Genomic DNA, 12,161 nt, shown 5'->3' with positions numbered 1-12,161 from the left:
AACAGCTTACATCAGAATTATGGCCCAAATTTTCGCGCGGGATTCATTGCTGGGACTGATATCTTCTTAACGTGCTTTTTTTCTCCTTAAAATATGTGGCCAAGTTGTGACATTTTCTTTTGAGACTATATTTGTGTTTTATTTACACCACTATCAGTCAGTTTCAATTTTCATGCGGAGAGATGCATGAATTTGGCTGTCATATTCTCGAAATTGGCCAATGATTGTTTAAATAAAAACAAATACTCAGGGAATGGAAATGATAATCACGTTCGTTTTTCACGGAAGAAATGAGAAAATTTGTTACTAAGGCCTAAATACAACAAAAAGCCTGCATATCAAAGTCATAGTAGGCTATTGCTTGCATTCATCTCTTCCGCAATTTTATCAGGAGACTTAATTGCAAGATACGAATCGAATACTGCAAATGTTGGGCTACAATAACAACCAGTTTCTCTCCAAGGAGGACAATGACAGTTTTCCAAACTTCGTACACACGAGGATACACGACGTCCACAACATGGTTATAGACGTCCTCTTTTGTTAACTTAAATATTGCATAGGGTTATCGACCGTCTAGGTGGGCGCTATAGTTTATCCCCAGAAAATAAGTCTGCGTTGTTGTTTTTAAAGTGTATGAAATTACAATTTAAGTTAACCAGAGATAACGTCTACAACCGAGTTAAAGCACTGCCCTTGCCTGAGCGGACGTCTGGAAAACTACGATTGTAATTCCTGAAGAGAAATTGCTTATTACTGAAGACCAATATATGCCATATCCAATAAGTATCTTGCACATGATTCTCCTGACAAAACTGTAGAAGAGGTGAATGTAACAACAATAGCTTCTTAAGGCTTTGCTTCGCAGGCTGTTTGTTGTATTTAAATCTTTCTATCCTTCTGTAAAAAAAAATGGAATACTTAATATTTCCACTTCCTCTTCTTTTTTTCTTTTATAAAGGACCAGCATTTGGGAGTATTGTAATAAAAGAGTGCATAATAGTGTTGTGGTTCTGAATGTTAGATGATAAAGATGCTGTCGTGATAATTACTGTACTTTGCTGCAAGCGGAAAAAAGTGGATGAAAAATTGATTCAAGGAGCGTCAAAGATCACACAGGGCAGCTTGTCGAGGGAACTGAGATTGGAAAAAAAGTTTATAACAACAGGTCACGTGTTGATGGTCCAACAAATGATACATTACTGTAAATAGATGTCCACGTCCATGTGTACTCCTAGCACTGGAATCTGGGGTACGGAGATTTTATTCATTACAAAATTCTCACGTTCTTCTGTGATTCCGCCAAACCTGTCGTTTAGCCAAATATCGCAATACGTGGCTGATCGCAGTGAGACAATATCGCACAATGCTATGGCTTCAGCAATTGCTAGTAACTTACGTTTGCTTACGAGTTACGTAGTGAATCACCCTTCCATTTGTAGTTCATTTACGATATATGTTTGTTGGTTTAGAGTATCAAAGTAATCTACTTATTACATAATGAGAGGATAACTATCAATTCTCTAGAATATAATAACTTTTTTGATTTATCTATAAAATTTAGCTCTTCGGGGATTCAAAGTAATCTACCTATTACATAATGAGAGGATAACTATCTACTCTCTAGAATATAATTAGTTTTTTGATTTATCTATAAAATTTAGCTCTTGGGGGATTACACGTCTTGAAAATGTCCAACCCATTTCTATCAAACATGTCAATTTCAACCTTTCACCGCACCCCCACCCCTTGTGAAATTTCTGTGGACACCCATATCCACATTATCAACAAACGAATTGCTACAATGAAACTTAATTCCATCAAGTCAGCACTCATCCATTACGCTACATTATTTTGTTGCTAGCAATTCTTTCGAAGACTTGAAATTTGCAAGTGCAGTTTCACCTCAAAAGTATTTGAGGTATAGTTATAGAAACGCGTCATAAAATAATGTGCGCGTTGAAGGATTATGTTCGTCGACACACACACACACACACACATTTTTAACAATTGCCCAGCGAGTGTACTACGCCAGACTAGCAGCTATACTATCTATAGCGCCCACAGTCGGCACATTGTTTGGTTTACGTATTCAAACGAGCCGCGAAGATGAGGGAACAGAAATATTGTCACAAATAATATTAGTGCATTGGCATGTTTAAAAATCCAACGATAAACACTCTGACATGCTGCTTGCGACAGCATATTTCATTTTCTATTCTCCTTTAATCTCGTCTACATTTGTATAACACAACAGTGAAATTATTCCAGTTTAGTAGTGAACACAGTTAATGTTAGTGCGTACCTCTGCGCTAGTGGTGTCCATGATGTCGACCCAGTTATTGAAACGAAGACTAGAAATTCATAGCAGATCATCACTTGCGCACCGAAGTTTCAGTTCCTTTGTCGTCCCCAGTGCAGTAGATCTTTGTGTTGTGAAATTCGGCTACTTTTTGACGAAGAAGAGGAATCGAGATATTTCACGCCGTTGATTACTACCGCTTCGACGTAATAAATCTCTCATGTTACACCAGCTAAAACACTCGCGAAAACATTGTTCTGGTTACCGAACACGTTCATGCTCAGATTTAAATCATATTTCTTAAGTAGTATTGATGTCAAATTAATTCTTAACACTATGCTGAGGTTTGTTTTCCTTAGGGCGAAAGAACAAACAGCTGACTCACTGTGCGTTATACCAACCACGCGGATGTGGTTTATATAGACTTTGCGGTGATGTTATGCTGTTTATGGAACTAAGCTCGTTTCCTATCATTTTGTATAGTCCGCAATTCATAAATATTTGATTATATCATTTTGCAAGCGCACCAAACAGTAAAATAAAGACATAGTGAAACTGTGCCCATGCATTCTTTGTATGTATGGTTGTTAATCTTTCGTGGCACCGCTGGTAAGCACATATCCAAACTGCCAGATTTTTGTGACTCTCTAAAAGAACATAATACTGTTCTGATGATTTTATAAACTTAAGACACGTACGATGCACCACGTGTAGTTTTTAGTGCCGAATGTTCTGAAACTTGTAATTCGTAACCGACGTTAAGTCACAAAAAAAGTTGGTCTAGTGAATTAGGCATTATTAGACATTACAACTGTATAGCAGAAGTCATATTCTAGTAAACCAGTTGCAGCTGGACAAATCACAGGCCCATTTAAATTCATGTGAACCCCCCCTCCCTCCTTAAGCGACTCTCAATTTGGAAATCTTGTTTGTGATAGCTGATAGTCTCTAGCGTAGTGAGAGACCTAAGTTTAGATTTGCAGGTAACAAATTAGTTGTGAGTTAGCAAAGCCATTGAATGTTAACACAAAATAGAGATTGTGGCAACAAATTTATGAGTAGTGTCGCACAAGATCTGTATTCCCTCGTATTTAATACACATTTTGATATAACAACAAACTGCAAAATAAATCCAAAAAAGGTGCATTATGTAGTGATAAAAAGCTGCCATCAATCCGAAGATTGTTTTGAACTTGACAGCACTATACTTGGTCCTGTTGGAGTGCATGCCTTTTCCTTCCTCCTGCCCTTGAACTGACTTATCCAGTCAGTTACTGCCAGTTTAAAGTGGAACTACACTGTAATTGGAGATTTTTTCATGTTAATAAACATTTCCAGAGTTGAAAGAAGTGAGGACAGTTAAAAATCCTATGAGCAACCAGGGATCAAACCCGATACCTTTTGATTTGTAGTCTGACACTTTACCACTTAGCCACTACATTATAGTAACACATAAAATTATAACAAGTATTCTGCCACATATTATGCAGACTTACATCATATGTAGTACACAAATTACAAAAAAATGCAGGGGGTGGAGAACTGTGCCTAACTACTCCAGACAGTGTAGTGAAAAAGAACTCACCTGCTGCAATAAAGAAAATAACTAAATATCATAAAATTTTAGAGGATACACTTAAAGATAAGCACTTTACATTGAAAAATATTCCTTTAATGTTAATATTTGTTTGTTAGTACTACAGCTGCCTACATACTGTCAATAAAGCATTATACACTAAAACCAGTTTATGGTTGTAATGTCAGTTACACTTATTACACCACACACAGAGCCATTTAAGTAATCATTTATTCTGTACTACATACACAAATGGAATGGGAAGACCCTTAATACTTCACACAATGGGAAGTACCACTTAACAGTGAATTGCTGAATGTTGACGTAGATATACTATTTTATAACTAATGTGAAGAATGTGGGGGTATCTGTAAATGCTATGTCTACTCCTTTCAAGCTAACGAATATTGTGTTGAATAGCTCTTTGAATGCTATGTCATCATAGCAGATCAGGAAACACACAAGCTTCTAGTGCTGACAATTTATGGGCCACCAACAACATCATAAGGTTTGTAAAGCAGCTAGCAATATTTTTGGTAAGGAGAATTGTTAACTGGAGAATCATTGTTTGTGGGAGACTTTACTGTTGATTTTCTGTCAGATAGTATTGACCAAGGGCACCAACAGTTGGAAATAATAATAATAATAATAATATTTTAGTAACTACAAAATAATGGAATACCACAGTACTGGGGTGTTTGTCTAATGGTAAATAGTACCATGTAAATGCAAAAGAACTCACAGTGAGGCATTTCTTTCATCATAGGTCCAGTTCATAGATATGAACAGTATTTTACAAGATGAACTTTTTACCGATGAAGAAATTATTCCTCAACTGAAAGAATATTCATTCCTGTGGGTGGTTGACATTGGTAATGAGACTGTCATATTATCTACATCCCATAACAGGGGATTACCAAAGTGTCTGATTCCACCTGTCTGTTTTGACCCATGACGTCATCAATATGGCGGAGATAGCTATTCTAAGCATCTCCAATATGGCGCCTATGATGTCACTACATACACACGGCAACAAACACGAAAATACGTACATCTCCCTCCAAAAATACAACTAAACTAATGGGGCAGCCGCGGGAAATTGGGGGTTTTAGGGACGGGACAAGTTAAATATTACAGTAAAAGAAAGACGTGCCACAATACCAAAACAGGAATATGATGAACAAAAAAAAAAAAAATTACAAAATCTACAGGAATCAGACATTTCAATTGACCTATATAGATCAACTGCAGCTGACGATACCAAAACACTAACGCCTACAGCAAAAACTACGAAAATTTTAATCAGACATTTTCCTTGACCACAGCTGACTGTACCAAAACGCCGACACCTACATAGAAAGCTACGAAAATTGGAATCAGTCATTTCCCTTGACCTGTATAGGCCAACCGTAACTATTGATATGGAAAAACCACCACCTACAACTAAGAGAAACAAAACCAAAACAACACCTCAAAAATTCAAAAGTCAAACATCCCTAAGTAAATTAAAACATATTCAGTACACAATAAATATACAAAAAACACAAAAAGATGACATCTACAAAGACAATTAACTTGTAAACTCGTAATGACGTCACACTCCAACACCCTTACGTCATGGGTCAAAGCAGACGGGTGGAATTGGACACTTCCGTTGACCCCATAACAGTTATACTGAGCTTCAATGATTTCTGTCAAATAGTTCAGAAGTCTCAATCATAGGTTCTCCAGTAAATGTAGAGTGGACCAGAGGAAAGAACAGGAGTAAATAGTTGTCATCTGCACAGAAGAAAATTCAGTAGACGATTGTCTCACTCACTTTATCTACACCTATATTCTGCAAGAAGTGCGGAATGAATGACTTTCAGTAAGCCTCCAGATACGCTCTGTTTTCTCAAAGTGGTCATTTGCAATCTGTATGTGAGAGGATGTGATATGTAACTCAACTTCTGAAACATATTTTCTTGTAAGTAAAACAAAAAAGACCCTCTCCATGATCCACACTACCTCCCTTGAAATGTCTGGAAATGGACTTCATTGAACGTTTCTGTAATGCTCTCACACGCATCATTTATTCAGTCATCCCAAAATCCAACCTGGTAGGGTCCCAGATAGGTGAGCAAGTATTTTGTAAGCCACTTCTTTCATAGGGAAATTATTACATTTTTTAAGGAGTCATCCCATGACGCTCAGACTGTAAACTGTATTTTCTACAACTATTATTATGCTGTCATATCACACATTCTGGGTTGTTACTCCTATATATTTAATTATTGTTACTGGTCCCCTTGTTACTGTTTCCCATGCTTTACCACCAACAGTGTAAGTGAACAGTACTGAATCTCTTTGCCTATTTATGTGCAGTACATTACATTTACGTATGTTCAAGGTCAACTATCATACCCTACACCAATCAGTCCTCTGCAGGCCTTCATGTGTTTCACTGCAGCCGTCTGGCATTGGAAACCTCCGATAGACTATTGAGTGATCCACAGACTTACTTTCACATCTGTTTTTTTTGTCTTGTTGAAAGACATGCTGCATTGAGTGCTCTTCCTGGTCCATCCAATGACAAAAAAGATTGTTGGTGTGATTATTATTATTATTGTGATTATTGGTACTGACATCAATAGTTATATACAAACTTCAGCTTTGCCCCTAATCTTCTTAAAATGATTACTAAATATTTTAAATCTAGAAACTTTGCTGGATATATCTAAGAAAGGTAAAAAATATTCTGCTGTCAAAACGGCCACTGGATATGACAGTGATTTGTTGCACTAACTGGTAGATGCTAGCACTAATTTTTCAGCATAAAACAATTCATTGTTTCAGCTTCATTTCCTTTGTAATAAATGAGAAATTCTTAATTTTCTTGGTAATAAATGAAAACCATCTTCACTCTAATGGTAACAGCAAATGCAACGATAAAAAAAGAGGGGGCAGTTACATAGCATTGGGGGCAGTTACATAGCATTGCTTCTTCAATGACAATACAGCCTCTTCAGTAGTCACCAAGTCAACATACTGGACAATTGACTGATCTGGCATTGCAACATTAACCAATGTTGATACTGCAACAGAGGTGAAAGTGAGGGGAAAGTACAGGCATTAAATTTCCTATGGACATGCAGTTCTGTTGTATGATTTAGTGATGGTGGTATCCACATGAATGAAATATTGCCTCATTCAAGTCTCTGGGCAGGAACTACTAAGGAAAATGTTATCAGAAAAAAACAAATTTGCTGTTCTAGGGGCCAGGGCTTTGATGGTTGGATCCCTTAATTGTTTAGGCAGTTTAGAGAATTAGAAAAGGGAAATGGTTAGGCATAAGATAGAATTAAAATAAATAAATAAATAAAAAAGGCGTAACACATCATTCGGTTAGTTCTAAAAGGCATTTATAATGCCTCACAATAAGTGAGAAACAGAGGCCAGTGACTGCAGTTGTCTCTAAACATACATATTCACTTTACTGCTGATTTTCTAACCTGTGATATGTTGGCTTTTCTTTATTGCATCAAATGAAAAACTATTGAGTTGATAGTGTGTGTATTAGTGATTACCTGGGCAAATCACTGAAAACAAAACATGTAGATAGCATTCATTAAATACAGTAAACAAAGTAAAATCAGCCCAACTCAGTGGTGAGAGATATGTTAACCTCATGGGCAAGATTGTTGAGGCTAAAAGACCTGAATTTTCTTGCAGAGAAGCTATCTTTCTTCCATAATTTCATTCCATTTTTCTTTTTATTCATTTAGCCATACTTTATTGCCAAACCAACTCGTATAGATATTACTGAGTGCTAGCCAGAGTTGTTTAAAATGGTCTCCCTCTCCCATAGAACTAGTGTGCATTATTTGTGTTTCTGCAGCAGCTGCGATAAGTAATCTTTTTTCCCCCCCTTTCTTTCTTTCTTAGCTATATTGGTGGATCTGGTAGAAAACAGCTGTTTAGTTATGTTTCCAAATAAGAATGCCATTTGTATTAGATTTGTATCTATGAGGCTTAACTGATGTAGGTGAAGTTAAACAGGGAAGACCAGAGATTAATCTCAAAGTAGTGAAAAGTGCTACTTTCTCTTACCACATGCTTGTAGGAACTGATTGAAAGAAGGTGTTCGTGGAATGATTTCTTTCAATTTTTTTCTGTCAGTGAAAAACAAGTCAGAAGAATCAGAGATCTAAAAATTGTTGGATTAACTCCAAAAGATAGGAGGTAGAAGTGTTAGTAGATCTCTTCCATCTGAAATTCATAATCAGATTTTACCTTTCCTATTTGTGAACTGGATTAGTCTAACGAAAAATGAACTACTCAGTCATTTAGCTTTCAATAAAATTAATGTGGAAACTCTTCAGAGCTAAATATCCCAATTTAGAACAGTTTCATACTATACATACTAGAATAATTTTAATAAGGGTTTTGGATACAGTTGGTAGGCCACAGGTCGAAGTGTGGTGCACCTATGAAGAAAATGAGGTTAAATCTGCCCATCTTGATGAAGGTCACTAATAGAATAGATACAGCTGAACCATTAATAAAAAAAACACAGGAGTTGAAAGTTTTATTCAGCACTGAAGCATGAATTGTCTGGAGAGGGGCAGAAATAAAAGCATTTTATGTCCATCACAATTGACTACATGCAGAATATATTACCAAAGATTCCTCTTCGGGACCATTTCTATTTAAGACAGCTTACTGTTAGTATATTCTGCATCCATAACATTAAAGAGAAGAAGAGTACTTTGAACGTTTACCACAGAAATGGCAGAAAGTTCCTGGATGAGGTGCGTTATTTTTTATCAGATTTTATTAAACAAATACCTCAATATAAAAAAATGATCCATTTATATTTTTGATAACCGTGCCGGCCAAAATAATAATCAGCCACTTTTTCACTGTCTTCTCTTGTTCATGGACACAGATCGATTAAGAAAATACAATGATTTTTCCCTACAAAATGTATGCTATTGCTGAAAAGAGAAAAAGAAAACCCAGAAGTGAAAGAATTCATTTTTCAATCAATAATTTTTATCACTTTGTCTATTCCCGTGAAGGAAAAGGTTGCATCACAGGGGTATTCGACAATAAATGGTCTAGTTTACAATACCTTTCTCATAGGTCTTAGTTCAAATGACACCTGCACCACCACCACTATACCCGTCTAGAAACATTCCAAATAAAAAAGTAAAGATTGAGATCTGATGTGAACCAAAACTTACATTCTTCTACAGCGGAAGGATTTCTACACAGAAATAATTTCTTAACCAAAGAAGAACAACAATGTAAATATTTAATATAGTTGATAACAGTATTGGTGCTAGATTACTGATTATTGTGATTTGAAACATAAACTATAGCACTTAATAATACTTTGTATGCCTTTAAAATTTCATCATATGAAGTTCAAAAAACAAAGGACATTTCCTTTAACTATGACATTATTTGTTTATGTTGTATTTTTTTAAAAGGGTATAAATCTTTAAAGCTTACAGTTCAATAAAACATAGAACAATTACTTAAGGTGGAGATCTGTTGATATAATCTCAAATTTTGACTTACTAGTCACATAAAACAAACAAAAAATGCATATATATTTTGTACTTTAATTGTGACACACTTTTTAGTATTTGCTGAAAAATGTACTCCCCTTAAAAAAAAGATTCATATAGTATTTATACACTCCATTTAAAATTACTTTGAGATTGATATGTCAGCTAATTGAATGGTATGCGCCAGCCATAATCCAATCACAGTTCTTTCTTAACTGCCACATGTCTACTCTGATGCCTGTTTGAGGTACGTGCAGCGCCAAATGAAGCATGGTTGGCTGCACACCGTCAACATTCCTACTGCCACTGCAATCTGTCAATCACAAAACAATTTTAATTAGCGTATAGTGAAAGAGGAGATAGAGTCAGAGACGAGAGGAGCAGATAGTTTCAAAATTAAATAGTACATTGGTAAAATATGTGTGTGATACATACTAATTACTGCTTCCCAATATATTTTATTCCTTAATGAAATTAGCATAAATAAGACATATATTTCTCAAATCAGCAACTCAGTTCGTAGATTCAGTATGACACAGGAGTAACTTATGTTCTTTGGACAAAGAGGGCATCCTCTATGCAGAAATATGCATTTTTAATAACTTTCTGGCAACCAATAAAGGTCGTTTTAAGAGGAGAGCCCAGTATTTTTATTTGTACTGAGCTGATGGAGACAGGAGAAGGGGGAAACATGATTCTGGATGTGGAAACAGAGAGACTGCACACATGTTTGTTAGCCCCAAAGGTAGTTATCATTAAAGAGACTTTCACACTAACTTCCAATAATTCCATGAGACAATATTACAGGGAATCCAGTTTATCATGTGGTTTGATGAAGTGGATAATGAAGATGGTGAAATGATGCCATGTTCCACATGGGTTCGCAACAACAAATATTAAGCTTTAATTAAAAGTGATACTTCTATCACTGATAGTGTCGTGTGGCATTCATGGTGATTCTGTAAGTGGTCTGCACTTTCTTCATGAAACAATGAATGCAGTAAGGCAGGGGTTCCCAACAAAATTTTCTCGAGGACCCCCTCATCGAGCATGATTGGTACCTCGCCATATCACTGTATGAAGTACCTAAAAAAGCCAAATTACGAGTCTTATTATAGGTTTTGTATTTTTGGTATTTACAAAAAACATTGACATATTCATTATTGAAAAAATATTTAGATTAAAACTTTTTCAATTTAGCCATCATTGTTATTAACTATCTGCCTCTATCTAATTCTAGTTTTGTGCTAGAGTGTGCTAGTGTCACTTGGCTCTAGGTAGACGCTAGACGCAGAAGTTAGTGTTCGCTAAAGCTGTGCTCAAGCAGGAAGCAGCCAAAACAAAGACTCTGTTATCATACAAAATATATTTAGTATATTTTTTATTCTAATAACATCTTGCGGACCCCTCTGGCATAGCTCGCGGACCCCTAGGGGTCCGCGGACCACCTGTTGGGAACCACTGCAGTGAGGTATGTGCACATGCTACACACTTTCATTCATTTCGTTGTTACAAACTGAGATGATGTGGACAATGTGCACGTCATGCAGGATGGTGAACATCACTTTTCACTGATTTTATGAGAGTGGCTTGAGAATACTTTTTAAGGCAGCATTGTTGGATGTTGCACAAATGTTAAGTGGCCACCAAGGAGTCCAAACGTGATCCCATTAAATTAATTTGAAGGTTTTTGGAAGAGAAAGTGTATGCTTGAAAACAGTGTTTTTTGGATGCTTTTGAAGCAATGATGATGAGTGGGGAGTGTGCAAATGTACCAAACACTATTTTGCAACAGTCTGTCAGAAATATTACATCCAGAGTATCATGGTATGCTGCTAATGTTGGTGCCTGTGTTGAAACATGAAATGGCAAGGATCATAATTCTTGATACAAGACAAATTGATCATATAACATTATTTTAGGGCAGATATACACTGCCTGATAAAAGAGTTGAGCACCCAGAAGACATGGTTGGATGTCAATGTAACTTCATACATGCCACTTGTGGATATATAAATGCTCTGTGGCAAGAACAGCCACCATAGTGCGTTAGTGCTGAGTGTAATTATCCAACCTAAGAGGGTATGTAAGGGGTGTGTAGATCATCAGATGTTCAGTGATCACTGTGAAGGACATGGAGATGCCGTATGCACATGTGAGAATAACATAACCAGCACCTGACAGCATTTGAAAGGAGACTCATTGTGTTTCTTTATTTGGGCAGCTGGTTGAATCATGAAATTTCCAAATCTACGTAGCATTTGGATGTGACAGTGGCCCGACATTGGAGTGCACGGGAAAGTGAGGGCAGGCAGACTTGTCATGATGGTTCTGGTGGACCACGTCTGACTACCAAAAGTGAGAATTGCAGCATTGTGCACGAAGCACATCGTAACCCCTTCACAACTGTGTTTACCATCTAAGAACATGTAATGGGCTCCCTGCAACATGCTGTGTCACATTGCGCCATTGGTTGGAGACTAGAAGCAGCTGGAGTGGGGAACTACCATTACATGCATCTGCCTTTAATACCACAACACAAACAGCTGTTTGGTGTGATGCCATGACCGGAAAGCATGGACACCTGATTACTGGTGGTGCACTGTGTTCAGTAATGAATCACAATTCTGCACTGCCCCAAATGACCATCGTCAGGGAGTATGGTAGCGACCTGGTGAGAGGTCCCATTCTTCTAATGTTTTGGAGCAGCACAGTTGTGTTATTCTTG

The 12,161-nt window shown here is 36.8% G+C and overlaps 1 protein-coding gene across 4 annotated transcripts in view; it reads right to left on the bottom strand.

The window, feature by feature from the left end:
* Positions 1-2,890, bottom strand: part of LOC126330410 (F-box/LRR-repeat protein 2-like) — a 91,647-nt gene extending 88,757 nt beyond the window's left edge. For 2 of the 4 annotated variants that reach the window (XM_049996355.1, XM_049996356.1), the window contains exon 1: positions 2,306-2,873. In XM_049996355.1, the coding sequence (XP_049852312.1) occupies positions 2,306-2,326 (21 nt within the window). In that variant the 5' untranslated portion in view covers positions 2,327-2,873. Of the gene's footprint in view, positions 1-2,305 lie in introns of all 4 variants that reach the window. The other 2 variants (XR_007562898.1, XM_049996357.1) reach the window with 2 other exon arrangements.
* Between the last annotated feature and the right edge of the window lie 9,271 nt (positions 2,891-12,161).

This window comes from Schistocerca gregaria, chromosome 2 (genome assembly GCF_023897955.1).
Source record: "Schistocerca gregaria isolate iqSchGreg1 chromosome 2, iqSchGreg1.2, whole genome shotgun sequence".
NCBI lineage: Eukaryota > Metazoa > Arthropoda > Insecta > Orthoptera > Acrididae > Schistocerca > Schistocerca gregaria.
Note: the sequence above shows the minus strand (reverse complement) of the source record. Positions and strands in the feature narration are given on the sequence as shown.